The sequence below is a fragment of the Scophthalmus maximus genome, chromosome 14, assembly GCF_022379125.1.
Source record: "Scophthalmus maximus strain ysfricsl-2021 chromosome 14, ASM2237912v1, whole genome shotgun sequence".
NCBI lineage: Eukaryota > Metazoa > Chordata > Actinopteri > Pleuronectiformes > Scophthalmidae > Scophthalmus > Scophthalmus maximus.
In genome coordinates, this window is record NC_061528.1 from 8,993,109 (window position 1) to 9,015,000 (window position 21,892).

Here is a 21,892-nt window from a genome sequence, read left to right on the forward strand (position 1 = left end):
GATATAAACGGCGTATCTAATCAATCGTGCGCGTGATTCGTTATGATACAAGACCCGACGAGCTGAACTTTGTTGGCTTAATGTCGTCAACTCACTTTTTGTTTATCACTGGTTACCCACAATGCACCTGACAGGAAGTGCTGCTTTTCAGTCGGCGCGCGGCTGGAGGTAAACAAGCAGCCGGCATGGCACGTTGAGTACAGCCACACTTTTCATTCGCAGGCAAATCTAGCGACCCGGTGTCCGTTTGTACACACTGATGACAGTTTTGCCATGAAAGTGACGGCACCCAACGCAGCAATAACGTCAACTGAGGCTGTCAGTGCGCAGGGAGCAGACTTTTTAACCAACATGTGTTTCTCCGTCGCATGATGGAGGGATCGCACTCGGAAGAGCTGTATCGAAATCCCCACCTTCTCTCCCTGAGTGGAAAGATAATCGTATTTAACCACACACCGGCGTCATGCGCCAAAGACGGCGACAGAGGTGAGTCAATTAGCCACGGCCATGCCTCGTTTGAACGGGCGAGCTGCAGGTTCCTGAAGGCGGCGCCCCGGGCAGTTGCCATCGGCGGCATGAAAACATCCGCTCACGTGGACATCAGATGTAAATGTGCCGTGGACGTTCAGAGGAGAGTCACCACGCCGTGCGTCCTAGTGACGCGGAGGAGTGAGAAGGGAGCCAGCTTCCGGTACAGTCTGCTCACACTGAGCCGCTCCAACCGACTGGAGCCCTGCTTTGAGTTCACACTGCCGTATGAAATGAAGGGCTCCGTCCTCCGCGGCCCCACGGTGCTGTGGAGTCATGCTGGCCATGTCTTCTACACATCTCTGCAGGCAGGAGAGGTGAGGCAGAGGCAGATCCCCCTCCCGTTGTCCCACTGTGTCTTTGGAGAGCTGCCCCTCCACAGAGGACAGGTGTTTGTTCTTGGCCTGCACAATGAATGCGAGGATCAGACCACAAGCCGAGTACTGGGCTACATGGTTGAGAGTGGACAAGCCTTCGACGGCTCTGTGGTTTTACCTCTCCCCTACGTTGGCATCACACGGTGCATGTTGGTGCTCTCAGCTGACAAAGAGGACGGTGCGCTGAAAGTCGCTGCGGTCGCAGCGACCTCGCATCAGCAACTCGTCTATTTCCAGAATGGAAATGTAAAAGACACGTGCCCGCTCCCCTTCCAGTTGCCTGAAGACATTCAGTTGGCCAACACTGGAAGGAATGGCTTCCTGTTTGTCATATCCTTTCACCAGGGGCATGTTTGTGCCGTATGGAAGGAAACATTTCAGGTATCTATGGAACAGTTTGTAAAGCTATAGTACCCCTAAATGTCAGTTATTGACATTTTCATAAGCCTTCTTTGCCAAACTCTCTTCTCCAGATAGCCTCCTGCTGGTCAGGTGTCAGCTCCGTCCACGTGGATGACTTCCTGGGATGTGGAACAGACCAGATCCTGTTGTTTTTTAGGGATGGAGGTGTAAAAGGGCTGCCACTGGATCACTTCCTTATCACTGACCTCTGTGGTATTTCATATTCTGTAAGAGAAAAATTTGTATACATACATATTTTTACTTGTGATGAACTAAACTAGAGAATGCTGTTTCTTAGTTACATGTGTTTTCCCAGACAGAGATCAGCTTGACTCATTTAAATGTTTTCAGCACGGACAGGATACTGCAGCACCCAAGCAAACTTCTCCCCTGCCAGAGAACAACCTTCTCACTCTTCAAGCCTTGGAGTCCAGACTACAGGTGAACATTTATAATCTGTTACTCAAGTGGCTGCACCAAGTCTTTCATTCACTATCGTAATAATCATTTTTCTTGCGTAATTGTATCCTGATGATACGATCAGATTGGTTTAATTGAAAAATAGCCAAATTGTGTTGTAAATGATGTACACTTGAACTCTTCATTTTATTGAACACTGTCATCTTTTTACGTATATTTGTCACAACGTAGAGATGTATATATCGTCTTCATCAGAAAATGAAAATATGTTCAAACAGTGGTTATTGTGAGTGAAACCTGACCTGTCGTTTAGAGTGGACTGACCGTGCTTCAGGAGCTTCAGAGAGAAGTGAGAGTGAAGGACCGAGTTGTACAGCAGTCGGTCCAAGCACTCAATGATGTTTCCTCGGGGAGAGAACTTGTTCTCACACCGCCTGAGCAGGTAATGTTCATGTGAGAAAATGCACAACCACGACATCATGTAAAACAATGTGTTGTTCAGCATGATGTTTTTTCCTCCGCTCTTCTAATACTGAGACAAATAAAGTGTAATTCTGATTTTATCTGCTCTTGTGACAATGAACCGTCTGCATCACATTTAAATTATTAAATACTTGTCAATTAGATTATTGCTCTTTAAGGATATAAACCATATTTCCTTGAAGCACTGAGACGTATCACTGCCCCCCCAACCCTCAACAGTTTGTTAGATTTCGCTCCAGTACTCATTTTGATAAGTTGTCATGTTTCACATGACACATCACATGAGGCGCTCAGGCTGCGTTGCTAATGCTGCCACAGGCGTTGAAGAAGCAAGACCAAATGTTGGCAATGAAAAGACAACTGCCACAAACGTTTCCTTGTCTCTTACTGGGATGCCTCATTGCGACATTTTGAAATTTCAACGCTTTCCTAATTAATGTTGCTGCATCGTGATGTAGTCATAACCCTTACCTTGAAAGGCTCGTGCTTGTTGATATAATAAACACCCACAGCAAACATGGCCCTAAACAAATTTATCTGAAAAGCTAATATCTCCGTGCGAAACTACAATTCAATAGCACTTTTTTTGGTCCTTTAAGGACAGAAACCACTATTGCTCTCAGTGCTGCTACACACACTTGTCATTGCTGATCATAGTCTTTGCACTCCCTGTCCAGGAAGGCCTCAGCGCTCTGTGGGACTCTGATGATGAGTCGAACGATGAGGCCTCGGATGACAAGACGCAAGACATGCCGGCAGTGTCTTCGAATCCTCAAATTGACAAGCTGTGGCATCGCATCGCAGAGGACCGAATAGTTGTGGGAGTGATACTGATGATCGACAGCTCTGTGTAAACATGATTGTTGTTTTTTTGTTTCAAATTGAAATGAAGTGTGTATGTTTTTCTGTGTGTACTGATTGTGAGCCGAATGCAGTGTTGCATCGGCCTGCTTAGATGTGAGCCCTTGAACGTGACACTACAGTGCTGCTGACCAGCCGTCACGCCCGATCGTCGCTGCCCGATTAGATTTGTCCGAATTTTTGCTCGTTTTCACGAATTGCATGAATTGAGAAAGTCCTTTCCCCTCTTTGATTGCCCTCAAACTTTATACGAATTCCACAAGCCAGATGCATGGCCATTAGGTGGTCACCATGGCAACAAGCTCCTTCTGTGGGAACTAGAAGCTATCGGATCCACCTGTTACAGTTTCTTTTTCTTTTTTTTTAATTAACCACATGTGGAGGAGTACAACTTCTGGCACGACTGCCTCAAGAGCCTGTATATTGCTGTTTTGATTGGAGCTCTTGTTAATTAGTTCACAGACACACACACACACACGGGCACACACACGGTCTGTGGTTTTGTATCTGATTTGCAGCCTGATGAGTGACCCTCTGTCCATGTGATATCTGATTGCTAGTGATGTGTTATTTTTGTTCCAGACCAGTGGCCAGTGTGAGCTTATCCATCCTGACAGAGACGGGCCAGAGCTCAACGCCCGCGGTCATCCAGACCCAGAGCCAAGTGTTGTGGCTCCCCACACCCTGCCCGTCATCCTCCTCCTCTGCCTCCACCTTACCAGAGCCCGCAGCCAAAAGGTGCAGGCAGCGCATCGCCAGCACACCCAATGATCTCAACACATGCAGAATGGCTGTGACTGCCGTGTCCAGGCTGACTCCTCTGTTGAACTCTGGCTGTGTCAAGTGCCGCGTCATGCTCCATTACGTCCAGAGACAAGATGCTTTTTCTCTCCTGAGCAGCCCAACACCGGTTGTCCTGCACTGTGGTCAAGTTGCTGTAGACATCCGCAGCGATTTCCAAACCCAATTGCTGAAAAACCCCAAACTTAAAACAGGTAAAAATCACAGATGCCTTTACTTGAGATTTTCTTACATATCTACACTAGTGGATGTTCATTATCGTCTTCTTTTTGTGCCCAGATGAGGTTAAAGAGGACTTGCTGTGTTTGTTGACTGTGCTGGATCGCTGGGTCTTCCACATAGACTCTCCTGACCACAGCTTAGGAGACATAGATGGCTGGATTCAGAAAATAGTGGGTTGTAAAAGGGTAGACGTGAGCCCTCAGTATCTACTTTTCGATTCCGCTGGACCATCTGCTCTCATCCTGCTAGGCTGGCGTCAGATAACTCCTTTCCAGGGGGAACTATCTGTCCACTCCAGGTAAATCATATCAATTCACAGATAGCAGAAAGACGGCAGCATTACTGACCTCAGAGTCGTAGGTGTTGTTGAGTTTTGGCCTTAATCATATTATCAGTTCAGGAATTAAAATAATGTATTTTTTATCTTAACGGTGAAATTGTGAAATTTTCTTTGTTTTCTTTGTTTTCAAACAAAGAAAGTCTCTGTTTACCGTTAGCGATACTTGCCAAAATGCATTGTGTGTATCTGGATCACCGTATTTGTATTTCTTAAGATGATTTGTGTATGAAAAGCTTCCTTCAGTGTGCATAGTTTGAAATGTGAGATTCTACTATTTTTGATAGACGGTTGTATAAAGAAAAAGTTCTTCTATTCTTTTACAAACTTGAATATAACTCATCAGTGAATTGGTTCATTCAGTAACACCAGGGACTCCTTTAAATAATTCTGTTTCATTCAATTTAGCAAAGAAAGCTTTTTCTTAAAAAAAAAAAGAAGTGGGAACTGTTCAATTTATAATAATGGATTGAAAGTTGACAAGACTTTGAAGATGACTAGGAAACATGTCAATGTGATATTTTCCACTGAACGTGAGGTTCAAAGTGATTCAGTTCTCTGACAACCAGAGCACAAAATTCTAAATCCAGCAAATTACCAGTGATCAGGTAGATGTGATGATAGTGGATAAATGACAAATTTTATATAGACACAAAGAAACTTTTAATACAAAATATATAATTTCATAACATGCACGTCCTGTCTCTGTTGTCCCCTTGCAGCCAGTTACAGATGCTTAAGTTCCTGGACTCTCTCTTGGCGTACCTGCCCGTGTCCTGCTCTGTCCAGCCTGTCAAAGGTACAAGGGGGCCGGGGGCAGCGCACGCGTTTTCTTTGGCGTTGGAAAAAGAGGCGGTGTCCCTCGGAGAGTGTGTGTCATTGCTCCTGTCTGAAAAAGAGGAGGATGAGAAGAGGAGGAACACCGGACATGATGAGACGGGTTCCGTAGAGGGGCTCCAGAGGTGTAGGGAGGCCTGGCAGCGGGACGTGGAGCGGAGTAGGATGAGGTTGAGCCCCCTGGTGGATGTGGGGCGGTATCGTAAACTGACCCAAAGCGTGTTCAGAGTCCAGCTCGATGGAGATTTGGCAGCTCTCTTAGAAATGCAGAGAACTATGCCCCACTGACATCCTGCCGTTGTTGTTGTTGCTGCCAATCCCATTGATAATCTGTGTTTCCTCTTCAAGCACTTAATCTTGACGGGGGAATAACTTTTCATCCCTACCAAGAGTGTGTGTGTGCGTGCTGTCAGACTGACCCTTGGGGTTCATATCTTTTGTGTCTCCGTTGCTGTACGGACCCCCTGCCTCTTTCCCTCGGATCACCTCCTGGGTTCACAGCTTTAATCTGATACTGATGCAACACCAACTCTGATCAGCTTATTCCTCTTCTCATGTCCCTCTAGACCCCCTGTGTTTAAAAAATGCTCCTTTACATCTGTTTGTTGCTGCTCTGCGCTCTTCAGTGGGGTTAGCACTTGCATCCGAGAGCGAGGAACAGTCTGTGTTATGAATAAAGAAACCACGTGACAGTAGAACTAGGGGTTATGCATTTACTCACTCGCGATGGTCGACTAAAAGCTTTTTGCCTGTATTTCCTCTCATGGTTCAGTTATTTTTCCTGCGAAACGATGTGAAGACAACAGTCCTCGGTTGCTGTTTTCGCCTTTAAGGCTGCACAGGCCATCAGTGCTGTTAGTGAAAAAGCCATTCGCCCAAGCAAACATCAAATCCTACTTTAAAGGACAAGTCTCTGCTGGAAACATCAAGTCTGTGTGAGCTTGACCAGTAGTGTTTACTGAATTGGCTGAGTGTTTTTTTTTTTTTTCCTTATCTCAGAGGGGGCTGATAAACGAACGTGCATTTGTTTCCTCCAGGATCTGCTCCGTCATTCCGAGGAGAGATCCACTCCCACTCTTACACTTTTTAATATCTCTGCCTCATTAACAACTGCCACACGACTCCCCCTAAACAAAGCTCTAACATAATCACTTCAGATTGATGTATTTTCATGAGCTGTTCCGAGCATGTTATTTAATTATAGTAATGCTGCTTTGAAATTATGAAACACTATAAAAGAAATATCCTTTTTTTTTAAGTATTAGAATGAAAATAAACCACCTCTTTGCGGTTATCTCTGGCTTTTGTATTCAAACAACTCAACTCCAGCCTCCATGCGAGCTGACACTTAATACCTTTTTCTTTTCATCCTCTCACACAGATAAAAACCTCCCCTCAGTCACTCACCTCTGTCCCTGCTAGCGACGAAGAAGAATTGTGAATCCTGTACAGTAAATAACACCAGTAAATGGCCTGTGGCGAAGCACTGTAGATCACAGGTGAAAGATGAATCTCTATCGGTGTTCCCTCAGAGCCCCCGACTGCCACCCAGAGTAGAATATATGTTTTGTCGTCCCATTATTGCCTGTGAAGTTCTATTAACTCTGAGTGGTGGAAGTAAGCCGCAGGGTCTCTGCCCTCTGCTGAAGCCCCCTCACCTTGATGGACAGTGACAGCGTGATAGATTAATAACGATGTTGTTCTGAAACATCTCAGACATGTAAAAAACTCCACCTCATCTCACCTGTCAATATGATTTTTAGGAAAATTGACATCGGGCAGATTTCTTGTGTACACATTTGTGGATGCCAGCTGTCAACATATCACTAAAGTATGGAAGCTTATTTCTGCCGTTTTTTATTAAATATAACATAAGGTATTTGGTATAATGTTGGAGATAAAAACTCAGCATTTTGTGCCTTTTCTTAACTTAAGTTAAATTTAGTGGTATTCTAAATAGGTTGACCCTTTTGTTTGCAATTGAATCACCGCTTGTGTCTTTGATAATATGTCATTAATTTGAGTCATACTGAGCCATGTTTGTATTGATTCTGTATATGATGGTCTGGTCTCAGCCTGCAGTTGACTGATATTAATTGGGGTTAGAGGGTTTCCTCTCCTCTGGACTCTGGAACTCAGTGGGTCAACCAAACAGAGGAGGACATTGATTATATCTACAACATAATGTAGTGTACAGACCACATGCAATACAGCCATAAACATAATTCTATATACCCAGACCCCCTCCATGTGATGCAACCCTGGTTCAAAGAGAGAAAGTCCTTATCCCTATTTAAATTATTCAACTTGGATTGTATCTTTTGCATAAAAGGGCATAATACTGCACAAAACAGTACACACAAATTCATTATTCCTATTAGAAATGCTTGGCTTCTAAGGTTTAACCAGATTTTACCATGTCGATGCTCAACATAAAGTCCACTCACTTTGTTTCATAAGCTTTCAACCGCATCCGACTTCCATCTGCAGATAGTTCAGCTCAGTTGTCATGGAGATGGTTTAGTTGCACCGAAGTTGTGGTTTTCAGATGCTGCCTCGTTTCAAAAATGGCCTCTGAGGTTTTATTAACCCATGTAGCATACAGTTCTTAGTGTGACTTCATAGACACATGAGGCTTCCCTGACCTCTTTACAAACACATGGTGCCTGTTGTGTAGTTTGAAAAACATTGTGGAAGCATAATCATCAAATTATAACCCACAGAAGAAATTCATTTTTGATGAAGTGCAATATTTATGTTAAAAATGCCAAAACCATACACCAGTGTTCTTAACTTCATTAATGTTCCTGCTTTTCCAGTCACATCGGCCCTATCAACTGCCTCCAGTTGCTATGGCAACCCTGATTTCTCTCAGTCCCCTCGAAGCAGCCTCCCCAAACCTTAATGAATGGGGGTAAGTTGTTTCGCTCCTAAACACCATTATAAACTACAAATAATGTTCCTTTCATAAGAAGCCACTCTAGATTTGATTGCATATAGACTATTGCACCCCTGCATATTAAAACAGAAAAAAAATAATTGATCGTTGTGTGTGAGGCCGTGTTGGCGCAATTGATGGTATTTCCATGTGAGGATTAGTTTTATTGATTAGTTTATAATCCCTGTGTCTGGAGCGTTTAAACAAAAAAAAGGCAGTTGGATTATTCATGCAGCCTTCTCTATAAGCCCTACCACAGGCCATGCATTCATCTTTAAAACAAATAAAGGCTGATGGATCCTGGCAATACCCACAGTATGGTAATGAACAGCATTATTGCTAGGATAATGTAATTTCTGAATATCCATCTCTATATCGAGAGCCTATGTGGTCACTCCTGCATCTGTAAGGATGATATATTTAAGTTTGTCTGAGCTCACGTGCAATAACAACAGGTCGGAACAGTCTAAGAATAATGGTCCTCTACTCTCGTTCGGTATGTGAACACCAGGCCAGTGTTACACTGGTCGGTGACTCCCGATTGATGGAATCTCAGCACTGCAGTGCGGACTCCATTATCATGCATTAATAGAAACCCACTGTCAGATCATATCTGTGTCAACCCAGGCCACCCAGCGCTCCGTGTCATGTGTCATCCCCCTGACTTATGGGCTTGGTTGGGAGCAGAGACTCTGTTTGTCATTTTCTTTGATCTGATCTGTAATCGGGCGCAAAAAGCATTTTCATGTGCGTGTGCTCGACTTGCTCTGTTTGGGGTTTTATTTTTTCTTGAAAGGCCTCCACATCTCTTAATTTTGTTGATGAGTAGGAAAGCAATATGGGGCTTAAATTGATCAACTAATGCATGGTAATATTACACATAGCCTTGTCTTTTCACTTTTCACACGACAAGAGAAGTAGAAATAAAGTAAATATGGTGCACAGTCAATTTTATTGATGTACAGGCCAATAAATAACTTGGACTGCAAGGACCATTAGCTGCTCTTTACTTATGAATGTTATGCAGATATGTCCTTCACTGTTCAATCTTTCACACGTCACATTCCAGCAACAAACACACCAAGTGAAGGGAAACTGTCCACATCAGAGGTTGAAGAAGTATACAGAAAGCTTTATATATATATTTAAATATATACATATATGTAAACATAACTTTTTCTCCATTACAATAACTAATCAGACTAAACCTACAAAAACATATCTGAAACTCTAAAACCATACCTAGGATACCTGGAGTATTTACCTGGAATATAAATGAATTCATGTGGACATGGGCGTATGACGACATTGAGTAACGCAGTGCGTGTTCACAGTTTGTGGGCTTACATAGACACTCACGCTCAAAATTATACCTCACATTACACCTCATGAACCCAGCCTGTGAAAACATATGACAGTTTGTTTAATAAATTACTCTGAAAACATCTGAATTTGACTGGCGGTGACATCATTTGTCCATGGATGTGATTTATAATACATTTGGAGAAAAAATGAAACCACAAGAAAGAACCTTTGAGTGTGTGGCCACAGGTAGAAAAACCTGTTCCGGTGAATTCGGCTCTGATTTACCACAACACGAGAGAAGATGCTTGAAAAAATAGAGAACCATAGTGGTTCTTCTCACCAAATCTTTTGATATCTAAGGCCTCAGGTATTTCATAAAAATGCACTATCCAATTCAAGATTTCCATCTGCTTTGTTCATGCTCATGCCCGAGACATGCGCTGCTGAAAAATGCCTGTGCTTCCCATCTGTATGTTTTAGACGTTTGCTGATGTATTTTTGTACAAACCCAAGAGGAAGTGCCGTCACAATAGTACACTTTAAAACAGGCTTTAGTTAAGAAAGACTCCCTTTTGCAATCACCAAAAAAATCCTGACGGTGTGACTAAGCTACCGTACGTTTACAAATCCATTCAATCCGTGGAATGTTGGGGGGGTTTTTTGCCTTGTTTTTACAGATCCCAAAAAAGAACTGATTCATAAAAGTTTGGTCCGTTTTCTCCAGCATGTTACTAAGCCTTGAGTTAAAACCCTTCCCCCCCAGGTTCTTTAGGGAATATTATGCAGCAGTACAACGACAAAACAGCATCTGAGTCTCAAACGCTCTTCACGTTATCAGAACATGAGCATTACCGTGTGATGCATGATCATTAGACATTATCCCTGAAAGAACACCGCCATCGTCACCATGGTGCCTCTCAATGCACAGTCTCTCATCTCATCCCGCTGTGCTTTTCCAAGCATTTCTCAATCTGAGAAATCAAATATTATTTGTCAGTGGGTGAAGTCTTTCACTTCTGGTGGATGTCCTCGTGCCTGATGATCTTGTAGGTGACCCAGTAGAAGATGTTGAAGATGAGGAAGGCCAGAGGAAAGGCAGCCCTGGAGATTGTGTCTATCCTCTTGGCTCTGTCCACAAACTTCTTCTTCATGGTGTCTATGTCTTTCGGGACTAACGGTTGAGGGTTCGGAGCCGGGGCAGCGTTCTTAACAGCTGAGCCGTCCTTCGTTGGCAGACACTGACTCATGTTGTAGCCAGCGAAGCTGAAGCGGCCCTCACGCATGTCCTCATCCTGAAAATAACAACACCACATGTGGACAGAGTGAACAGTTGGTCCCTTTTCAACAGACAACTGCTCAGTTTATGATTTACTTCCATATGGTACATAGACTCCACGTATTTCAGTCCCCTTCCAATTAGCCTCTCATTCGCCCGTTCACACAGCGACTTCAGGATTCAGTCAAATCTGCAGTTACTGGGCAACCTGCTCTCCCTCCTGAGTCACAGTCACCCAGGCTCAGTGCTGCTGTCGTTCGCTGACTATACATGGACATCAATCATGAGATAATTCAAACGCTTTTAATTATGGCAAAATATAATAATAATCCTCAAGATAACTTCATGCACCTAGGATGATTGCTCAGGGGATAAATGTTAATCCAGGGTAATAATCTTCATGTTACACTTTTTTAAAGAGTTTTAGTTAAGAGTGTGAGCAGGTTGATGTCTCAATTGTTATTAATGGTTTTTTTTGATCATGTTGTTAGAGAATCACCAAAGTTATTACAGTTTATTGGGTTCCTGATTTTCCTCATTGTGACTAATATTATTTTAATCTGTTCTGTACACTCGTCTACTGCGGAAATTTATCCTTACTCAAGGGCCCAAGGATAGACATTGTTGTATGAAGTAAAGACCCTTGGGGCAAATATGTTATTTTGGTCTATATAGATTAAATTTACACTTTTACTTGACAGTTCATCCCCAAGTGTACACAAATGTTTGTATCAAATAATGGCAAGCTATCCAATGGATTACCAGTCACTGAAACACAAGGATCGTCATCTGAGAGGCATGAATGTCTGTTACAAAATTATTTTGCGCCAGTTCATCAAGATCAAGACCTGTCGATATTGCTTCAGGAACCATCGCCAGAGTCATTAAGATTCATCTTCTGGGTGATTTTATAGAAATTTAACAGACAATAGTAACAAAAATAGTAGACAAGATATTTTATCTCTAGAGCCACACCCTTCATTGTGGCTGGAAAAGTTTGAATATGCAACATTAGTCTTTAAAAGACGCTGAAAGCCTACCTTTTGATTCTTCCTTTGTCTTCGCCTCAGGCGGAGGAACTCTTTCTGTTGCCTGGAGACAAAATTGACCCCGGCATATTCTAGCAGTGCAGCAAATACAAAGAGCAGACACACAGCCATCCAGATGTCGATGGCTTTCACGTAAGAAACCTGGGGGAGAAAAACAGAGTTCCCTTTGTCAGATCAACCCAAGGTAACAACATCTCCTGCTCAAATGTAATAGAAATTTGTGCTTTGACTTGAAATGCTGTATTATTTTTTTTTAACCTTTCTGAATTATTTTTGAATCCTAGATCTGTTAGATCCACCAGGTGACCTGCACTTAATTATTCTTCCTGTTTCCTCCCCTTTATTTTGCTCATTATATCAGTTAACTGTGACTGCTACACGACTATAATTAGAGGGGGCGTCAGGGCTGCCGGCCATGTCAGCGATTGCACGGCCATCAACAGAAGGAAATAATTGCTGCTTTAATTGCCTCTAGAAAGAGAAGTGTGGCATTAGTTTGTACCTTGAGCACTGGTTTTGATCTGTTTCCTTTTGAGAAAGTGAGGATGAAGTTGAAAGCAGTTGCTCTACTCCTCGGTGTGACCTCGCATCTCCGTGACAGCTGATTAGCATGTGGAGAAAACAGCTCAGCTTTTTGAGGAGCTTTTAAAGGCCTATCGAGTTATTGTTTTCCCCCGAATCGAGGTGCTCGCAGGATGCTCTTTAAATATTTATCAGCGTATACGTGTCTTCTATGTGCGAAATCTCTGTCGTGGCTGAGGCCTTAGTTCTGATGCGCAGAGAGTGACTGATCAATCGAGATCGGACTCTCGGTGCCTGTAGTGCCCTTCAGGAGATATGTGCATAGCAATTTGCCCTGATTGGAAATAAGGGGAGCGCGCAGACTGCCGCCGCGGATGGTAATGTATACATTCTTCAGACGAAAGCAAATTCATTGTGTGACAGAAATGGCGGATGCTGTGAATTACATCAATCAGGGGAAAAGAGACGGCCGGTCGAGGCGTTGTTATCCTCTGCATTACAATGGCTTTCACACATATAGTGTGTGAATGAGGTAAACTGTGTCTGATGGAAGGTAAGTCAACAGTTTAAGTATCTTTTCGCGGTTTTGATTTGTTTGTGGTTTAGGATGAGATTTTGTCTACTTGTTTGTCTTTATGCTTACCTGAGATATGAATCTGTCCTCTGACTAATACAACACGTAAATATTGCTGCTTGGCTTATGCAATTGGAGAGAGTACCACATACGTCCTATTCTAGCTCTGATAGAAATTTCACAGGTACATCGATTACGCATGTTTCAGAGTACCCCTGGGTATTTATGTCCCAATGGCTACATATATTAAGCATAAACCCCCTGACTCCAATAAACTATGATCAGATGCCTTCCTTAATCTCACAGTTTGAGTTCTCGGTGTTAGAATCTTTAGCTGCATAATGCTAACCCCAACCAAAGTCACAGAAACGGATTTAAACTTTATCCTAGCTACTTTAAATTTTTTAGCCTATGTCAAATAATGTAATATGATCTGGCCAAGATGTTTTGATTAATGCCAAAACTTTACACACTTCAAATTCCAATTGGTAATAAATCAGTGATATTAAAAATGGTTTGCAAGAACCTTTAACTTTAGCTACGTAACATCTGACTTACCTAACACGATTTGAATCTGTATAACAATACGTAAACATATACCATATAATACCTGCTGTGCCTGCATGCGTTTATTTCAGTCTTGTTTCAACATGTTTTTACCAGAGGAGGCTGAGGTTTACCTTTGGAAGAGAAGCTCTGGAGCCGGAGCTTTGCGTGGTCATGGTAAGCACAGTGGTGATGCCCAGTGCCACTCTGGCAGGAGCCGCGTCCATATTGATCCAAAAAGACACCCAGGACAGGATGACGATCAGGAGGGAGGGGATGTACATCTGGATCAGGTAGTAGCCCATCTGGCGCTCCAGGTGGAATTTCACTTCAATACAGGTGAATTTTCCTGTTTAACACAAACACACCACATGAGAATTTTGGCTGTATGAAATATAAACTAGGGTTCAGATTACACTTGTGATTAGGGGGTGGGGTAATACATGTGGGGTGTGTGTGTGTGTGTGTGTGTCCTCTGACCAGTGTTGTAGTGTTTGGTGCAGTATCCCAGCTCCTTTTCTTCCCTCATGATAAACTGGGGCAGCGTGAGCCCGTCTGACACCTGCACCGCACCGTTCTCCAGCCACTCGAAGACCAAGTCGTTCATGGTGTAGCCAACTGGAGACGGAGGAGAACACGTGAATCAACACTTAGAAAAATCCTCCGACGCTCATTGCAGAGAGGGGCGGCAAAGCAAGAGTCCGTCCTTACAACTTTCCAGTTGCATCGTACAAGTCTGGGTATCCATGGGAAAGTTCTTCAGATCCATCGGGCAAGACAGGATGAGAGTCAACCTACGGTGCGGGACAAAGTCAAAGTAAGATACAGATGACACGACTAATGATTTGCTTCTGATAGAAATGATTTTACTTTGAAAGGCTGAGTCATCAAATCAATTGAAAATGATTTGCTTGAAAATTACAGTTAATCTGTCTCGGCATCGTGCGCTTCTGGCTCCTGTGTGACAGCCTCTGCCACACGGTGCAGGATTCCCTTCAGCAGGTTCCTATCACACTTTCATTACTGCAACTTATTGTCTCTTTGATGCATCGCGGTCCGCGGTCTAACCACTGTGTCATTTCTCTCATAAATGGGGAGTGGCTAACCAGCGCTCATCTCTCCCGCTGACCCACTCTGCCTCCACACCTGCGCTCCGCTCGGCCTCGAGCTGCTCCGAAAAAATGGACTCGAAATCGATCCTCTGCAGGTCGCTTCGTTCCAGAGAAAATTGAATGCTGTGTGTGTGATTGAAGTTGTATTGAAATGAAATGAAACATATTTTTCATGTCTTGTACAGATTTGTGCACAACGCTTGAGCTGAGAGGCATTTGAAATGTTGTCCATCCTGAGTGAAACATGAGTTTCTCCACTACGTTTTATGCAGTCCAAAATATTCTGTGCTGAGAGACCAACGTGTAGAAAGATTCACTTCTTTCCCCATCTCGCTTTTAGTTCTGTCTTTGCTATGCACTCTCAACAATGCCCGAGGGATTAGCTCGCCCTCTTGCAATCAGTGTTCCTTTATTAAAAAAATCTACACTGCACATGTATGTGCCATTTCAAAGAGTGATCATAATGCGATAGAATCCATTTAAAGCGGTAGATTGACAGTCTTTGATGTTTGAGAGGAAATGTAGGAAAAGCAATAAGTGAACATGTCCTGGGGTGATCTATGCAGCAGAGATTCAGCTTCTCTGCATTATCATCTTTCGCTCAGCACTGATTTCTACTTCTGTTACTGTACTACAAAGCCAAATGGTCGAAACTAGGTTTGCAAAAAAAATACTTTTTATTCTTCACTAATCCATTGATTATTCTCTTAGTTAATCAAAATTCCAAAAATTTCCCAGAGCCCCCGGTGAGGTCTTAATACGTCAGTTTTTGTCCAACTGAGAGTCCAAAAGCTTTAGCTTGTAGATTCAAAAATCTAGAACAAAAACATTTTTGTTTTTTCACCATTCTTTTTTCTTGACTAATGAATTGATTATCAACATTGTAGTAATTTTCAACTCTGTTGCTCATAGCAACGCGTCCAGAACGTCACCTGATGCTGTAGAGGACAGTCCCATCCTTGAAGATCCGCAGCAGCTTGTTGTCAGTGGTGACGTCGTGGAAGTTGGCTCCTTTCTCATTGGCAAAGAAAAGGTCCGGCTTCCATATGGAGTCCAACATGGATGGGTCCAGGTCGAGGGAGGAGTCGGGGTATTTACTGTACGCCAGCCGAGGGTCATTCCACTTCTGCCGCAGGAAGATGTTCACCCTGTAATCCTGCAGAGATGACAAGCGGCTTTGCATATTTTGCATTTGCAGCGTTTGGGGGGTTATGAGAAGACATGCTGGCGATGGAGCATCAGTCATCAGTATCAGTTTTTATCATTATATAACCCTCATTTTGACGAGGTAAGTAGGACAATTGCGATGTCAAACCCACACCGTCATGATTATTCTAATACACAAAAATATAACTATCATGGAATCATAATTCATTAATAGAACAAGTAAGCAGCTATACAGATTCCTTAACAGTAAAAAACACCAATTGTGTACTGTATTTAATCAAATAATAGAAAGTAACTAAGTACATTCATCCAAGCCCTGTATCTCAGTGCAGTATTTATACTTTGCTTAGGTATTTCTATTTCATGCTACTTAATATTTCTACTTCACTGCATCACTGATGGAAATCACTCTATTTCATGCCACTTTTCCCTCCACTACATTTACATGACAGGTATTGTTTTGTAAATTAAGGTTTTAGATACAAAACATGATCAAGTATAACAAGTATTATGCATTTTTCATAGATTCATTTTACAACATTATGTAAAGTACATTATCTCCACTTGTGTACTTAGTGATGCTCACACAAAAGTAATACAGCTATATTATATACTTAATAATGTAATGCTCAAAGAATAAAGTATATTTCGCACCTAGTAATTTTTAACTTTGACCTCAGGAGAGTTAACACAGTATTACACAAGTAGTACCACATATTGTCAAAAACTATCGTCAAAAACATGTGACACATAATAAAATGGATGATGAAAAAAATGAATACCAATGCACATCTGGGAAAAATCTATATAAGTCAGTGTAGCAGTAATAACATTACGGTGCCTATGTAATTTTTTTAATGTCGCACGTGTTTGCTTTGATGATCATCAATTGATGCAAGGTGAGTTTGCAAAACATTGACCATTTAATAACTTTTCAAAATAATCACAACCTAAATAGCCATTACAGAGGCTAAATGATGCATTTGTAAGATGTGGTGGCTGATGAGGAAAACTGACAGATAGTAGCAGACTGAATGTCACCGAGCTGAGTTGCTCAGAGTAATTGATATGTCATGATGATGAGGAGCCCTTATGTTGTTTGACATATCATCAGCATATTGGCGGCTCCAAATAGGTTATTTTGCATGTGTTTCCAAAGCCGTGTAATCCCATGGCAATCTCATGAGCCCCTGCCCCGACAGAAATTATCACCCTCCATTCATGATCTAAATAGTTATTATCACTCATTATGAATCCTATGATCATGATGAGTTTTCCGTGCAGCCTCGCAGGTTTTATATTTTTAACCCCCTTTAGCAGTTGGACGCTCGCACCCTTCATGCAATATAGATGAGCTTAGTTTAAACCACAGTTATTGACTGCAATTAAAGTGACTTTCTAGAAGGTGAATGAATTATAGAACCTGGACTGTCATGAAACCAATATTCATAACACATATGTGATTTATCATTTCTGTGTGTTCTCATGGACCCGCCAATAGACTCCTTAATGGGGAAAAAAACAAGTTGTTTTTATGAATAGAAAGACGTACTGTAGCACAAATACATGAAAAGGTTGGTTGGAAAAAGAAAAAAAAAGACGGGATGATTCACTCTTAACTCCAGAGCAGGGGTCACAGCTTTAGAAACAAGTCCAGGCACAACGCTCAACTCACCATTGTAGTTTCTGCTATAGAACCAAAGCTGTTGATAAATATGTTGCAGGTAACATTAACTGGTGGACCTGCAGGTTGAGGGACAGATAACACATTGACACATGGCACAGGGCAGAAGTCAGACAAAAAGCCAGAGGACACTCACCATGGTCGTCTCTGTGACAGAGCCGAAACTGTTGATAAAAATATTGCATGTAACGTTTACGGGGGAACCTGTGAAATGGAATGACAACGACATGACAGGGGGAAGAAGAATTCCTTAAACCATTTCATCAAGGACATGCACACACACAGACAAATGCATGCACATACACAAACAATGTGTGGAGCTGCAACAATTAGCCAAATAAGCGATTTGTTGAAGACAATAAAACATTTTGGCCACTATTTTAATGGTTAGGATTAATCATTTACAGAATTATTTAAGTCAAAAAGTCACTGGATCCTGTTTCTCAAATGTGAATATGAGGTTATTTGTTTAAGCTTCTGTGACATCAAACTAAATATTGTAGACGTCTGGTTCATCAGTTATAAAAGAAAAAAGAAATTTGAATGTGTCAAATGGAACTTGTGGGGAAAAAAGGAACAGGTATTTGTTTTGTACAAATATTTCACATTTTTGTTATAAATATATATTTTTTTAAGTAATCAACACATTGATCTACTATAAAATCTGTTTTAGCCCCACAGTGATTTATTAATTCTGATATAAAATCAGGGCATTATCCATCCAACACCGTGAGTACAAATAATGAGTAGTGTCGTTTTTGCTCCTGAATGACATGAACAGAAATCTGTCTTTCAGAGGCTTGGTAGGTAATATCATTTAAAGTCACAGCAATAAAAAAAAATTCTCCCTCTCTCTGATGAGTGAAGTTGTACGCCTTTTCCTCGTGCCCTTGCCCTGGGCTCTCTTCATCAATATTTCAGGCCACTTATATTAATAATGTTTGCCTCAGTTTGTTGTCAGGTGGCTACACATTTAACAGCAGAATCAGGGAAATAATAATAAATAAAGCAGCACCGTGCACCTCTCAACAAACTCAGCAATGGAATCTAGGTCAGCCTTCAGAAATACAGTTCAACGCTCTCTTCAAAGTGTGACGGGCAGGTTCACAACAGAAGTCGTCGGGGCTCGTGCAAAAGTGTTTGTTTTCTTGCTGAAGGGTGCTAGATTTACGAATGAGACACTGCACAAATAATATGAATATAACCAGCTGCATTGAAATGAAGCTTATGATGCTTTTTCTCTCCTTATTAGATAGATACAGTTGCCCACACTTCATCCGTCCCCTGAAAATGCCAACTGGTTTAAAGCCGCCCGTGCTCTTCACATCTCGTTTCCAATTCAGCAATCTCGTCAACATTTTTCCTTTTCTCCTAGATAGATGGGAACGATCTGAGCCATGGATTTCTGAATCCTGCTAATCCATCCCTGTGATGTGCTGTCTGGATCGCTTCAACTCCTGGAATCCCCCGAACCCCAACAGATCCCAGCCCGTCCACCCGCCTCGCACCCGGCCTGAAGTTGGCCCGAGCCCCGGCGGCGGTCCGGCCTCTCCTCGCTCAGCTCTGTTCCAGTGACAGACGCCGCGTTTGTCTCCATGCATCACAGCAACGGCGACAACAACAGAGGAAGTCAGTGGCCTGCAGCCATGCCACGGGGGGGCACCATCCATCATTTGGCCTGTCACGGTGGCATCCCTGTCTGCTGCAAGTATACCGGTCTGACACTGTGATATTTACAAGAGCACGTCTCCTTCCTTTTCCCCCCCAAATTATTATTTAATGGATATCGCCCAATGATTTGACAAAATGAAAACAAGCGTGCAATGTTGTAATGAGGGTTTGGTTTGTGATTTAATTCAAGCCAGGACAATCGTGTTACTGTCAACTGGAGTGATTGATTGTTCTTATCAAAGGACTGGCAGCTCAGTATCTTCTCAGCAGATAACAGCAAGGGAGCTCCTGATAAGTGAGAATGTCAGTGGTGCTCCTGGTTACATTTGAGGGGGATGGAAATGCAAAAAAGAAAAATATAGTCCATGTGTATTATCATATGTTTACCAAATGAGGTGCGGGGGCAAGATGAGACTCAGTGTGTGTGTGTGTGTCTGTGTGTGTGTGTGTGTGTATGTGCGTGTGCGTGTGTGTGTGCGCGTGTGTGTGTGTGTGTGTGTGTGTGTGTGAAGATTTCGAAAAACACTATGATATGAGGATAAACACACCTTTAAAATTCGGTCTTATTCGTGCATCATACCCAGACGTGCGACCCATGAGTGAGTCCAGAAAGTCTGATGGAGACATGTTGGAGGATGATCTGGAGTCGTGCTCCTTTGCATCCACAACTCTGGAACACAAGCACACACACGCACACACACACACACACACACACACACACACACACACGGAGAGCAGAAAACGCGTAAAAGCGCAAACGCGAATCAGATTAATCTGGAGAGAATCCGGCGTCGTGGGCATCTTGGTGATGGCGCAGGGGTAAAAGAATATAAGACCATCACGTGCGCAATTGTCGATATACAAGTCATTGCACTACAGGCAAAAAATTCCCCATAGGTACATTGTGAATTTAAATTTTAAAGACAGAGGGATTATCACAAAAACAGTTTTAAATTGTTGAACATAAAAAAGAACTTCAGTTGATCCAAATCAAAGTGGCACTTCGACAATTACCAACTTAGTCAGTGAAGAAGAAAAAAAGTCACCATGCATTTTATTTTGTGTTCTTGATTATGGCATCAAACACCTCAGAAATATATATCGTTTTCAATATATTATATTGTTAAATAAATCGCCTTACCTAAAGTCGTTAGTCTCCATGAAATACGTGAATAAAGCGACCACAACCCTGACGAAGGAGCGATTCATTCCCGGTGGTTTCCCCATGTGCTCACTTTTCTATTTCTTCCATATGTTCACATTGGTCAGAGACATAATCCAAATAGGGAGAGCGCGTTCCTCCGGACCAGGTCGTGGGCGTTCGGGTGTTCTTGTGTCACACAGAGATACAGGAGACATTCCCCACCGCGGCCACAGATCATAGTTTAGTTTCGTGAAACTCTGACTCCCAGGGACACATTTGTCGGAGCGCAGGCGTGAGGAGACATCGGTCCTGCGCTGGTCAGACGTGGAGAGGGTGAAACTCCGAAGCGCATCCCCTCGGCGGCTCTCTGCTCCGGCGCTGGAATCAGACTCGTGAGCTCCCTCTGCGATGGGCGCCCCGCCGGAGCGTGTTGCCGCGTCCGAAGTGAAACCTTTGGCAGGTGCGCCACCGTCTCCAGTTGAGGAATGGCCAGAGGAACGCCCTTTTCTCCTTTCAGCACTTAGACAGCTCCCGGTTCCGTTACGCGCAAGCGCGAGGGGCTTAAAAGTGGAGGACGTGAGTTGGTTTTCAAGTCCAATGAAACGAGAGAGGTCATTTTACAGAAACATGTTCAAACACATGTAGTAAATGGTTGGACTCAGGAAATCTGCTCGATTTGGAAACTCCCAGAGCGAAGCACCAGGATCAACGTGGCTTTTAGGAAATGTCCATGTGTTCCGGTGATGTAATAAAGAACATGATATTATAGGGGCTATTGATAATGTGGGGGGTAGACCCCTAAAATATCTATACCCTCGAGTGCAAATACTAACATCACCCATCAGTTGACTATATTAATTCAGGGATGCTGAGATCAGGAGAACAGACGGATGCTGATGGACCGTTTTGCTGTGGCATCACCCTTGGCTGTATATTTCACACAATGTGCTTTTTTAAATTATTTTTTAGGTCCCCATGGTTGTCTGTTTAGAGCATCCTCACCGAGATATGAAAAGTGTAAACAAAGGACGCACCAGCGAGAAGCCGCCGGGGGACTATTTGGTACCCCGGTTGCCCTGGAAACAGATTTTTCCGAGGCACATCATTGGAAATGCTGAAAGGTTGGCCTCCCAGAGCGAGACAGGGGAGAGCTGACAGACAGACGGAGTCACAGACAGAGACAGCAGGGAGTGTACTACAGGCTGGCTGAAGCCCAGGAGGGTGGAGGGTTGGTAGGTTTAGTAGGCCAGCACACAGAGCTCTAATAATTATCATTCAATATGAATGTATATACGCTCCTGCTATCCATACAGAAGCTGGGGACCTGGCAGTGTGGGGATGTGAGTGGGCTGTGAGGCATGAATGACTCATTCCACGCGAGCACACAGGCATGTGCTGCGGAGGAACCGGCTAAACTTGGTGAGGCAAAGAAAAGTATTTCATTCACATCAGGCGAAAACTGCAGCCGCCGAGAGATTACTCTCAGTGCTGTGACATGCTCCGGGGCCATATCACGCTTTAGTCTGACACTTGGTTTCCTGACCAGTTTGCAGGGGATCTTGACCCGTCTCAGCCACGGAGTCGAGTCATAGTGTGTCCCCACCCCCACACGTAATGCTGAGGTCCAAATTACAAG

At 43.0% G+C, this 21,892-nt stretch overlaps 2 protein-coding genes across 6 annotated transcripts; one reads left to right on the forward strand and one right to left on the reverse strand.

The window, feature by feature from the left end:
* The first annotated feature begins 52 nt into the window (after positions 1-52).
* On the forward strand, positions 53-13,884 carry fancb (FA complementation group B). Of its 5 annotated transcripts, XR_004784427.2 has the most exons (11): positions 53-1,286; positions 1,379-1,534; positions 1,659-1,748; positions 2,041-2,169; positions 2,888-3,060; positions 3,654-4,066; positions 4,152-4,392; positions 5,154-5,230; positions 6,650-6,767; positions 8,088-8,182; positions 11,858-12,011. XR_004784427.2 is itself a non-coding variant. In XM_035604768.2 (9 exons), the coding sequence occupies exons 1-9, from the start codon at positions 369-371 to the stop codon at positions 6,688-6,690; spliced, it is 2,238 nt and encodes a 745-aa protein (XP_035460661.1). In that variant the 5' UTR covers positions 53-368; the 3' UTR covers positions 6,691-9,657. The 5 variants fall into 5 exon arrangements, 2 of the variants coding, with proteins under 2 accessions (XP_035460661.1, XP_035460660.1); XR_004784426.2 differs by having other exon boundaries at positions 6,650-8,182; positions 11,858-13,884; XR_004784428.2 differs by lacking the exon at positions 11,858-12,011 and having other exon boundaries at positions 8,088-9,657.
* On the reverse strand, positions 9,140-20,980 carry glra2 (glycine receptor, alpha 2). The gene is made up of 9 exons (XM_035604772.2): positions 20,254-20,980; positions 19,661-19,782; positions 17,433-17,500; positions 15,523-15,746; positions 14,190-14,272; positions 13,959-14,096; positions 13,613-13,827; positions 11,828-11,977; positions 9,140-10,803 (listed from the first exon to the last, which is right to left on the reverse strand). The coding sequence occupies exons 1-9, from the start codon at positions 20,337-20,339 to the stop codon at positions 10,522-10,524; spliced, it is 1,368 nt and encodes a 455-aa protein (XP_035460665.1). The 5' UTR covers positions 20,340-20,980; the 3' UTR covers positions 9,140-10,521.
* Between the last annotated feature and the right edge of the window lie 912 nt (positions 20,981-21,892).

Bases quoted from the DNA above. Each gene is read 5' to 3' on its own strand.
- fancb (XM_035604767.2), top strand. From the start codon at position 369: ATGATGGAGGGATCGCACTCGGAAGAGCTGTATCGAAATCCCCACCTT. The intron at 1,749-2,040 runs GTGAACATTTAT...CCTGTCGTTTAG, and splicing joins CCTTGGAGTCCAGACTACAG to AGTGGACTGACCGTGCTTCA. The intron at 4,067-4,151 runs GTAAAAATCACA...TTTTGTGCCCAG, and splicing joins AAACCCCAAACTTAAAACAG to ATGAGGTTAAAGAGGACTTG.
- glra2 (XM_035604772.2), bottom strand. From the start codon at position 20,339: ATGGGGAAACCACCGGGAATGAATCGCTCCTTCGTCAGGGTTGTGGTC. The intron at 15,747-17,432 runs GTGAGTTGAGCG...TCATCTCTGCAG, and splicing joins CTATAGCAGAAACTACAATG to GATTACAGGGTGAACATCTT. The intron at 13,828-13,958 runs GTCAGAGGACAC...TGTGTTAAACAG, and splicing joins CACCAAACACTACAACACTG to GAAAATTCACCTGTATTGAA.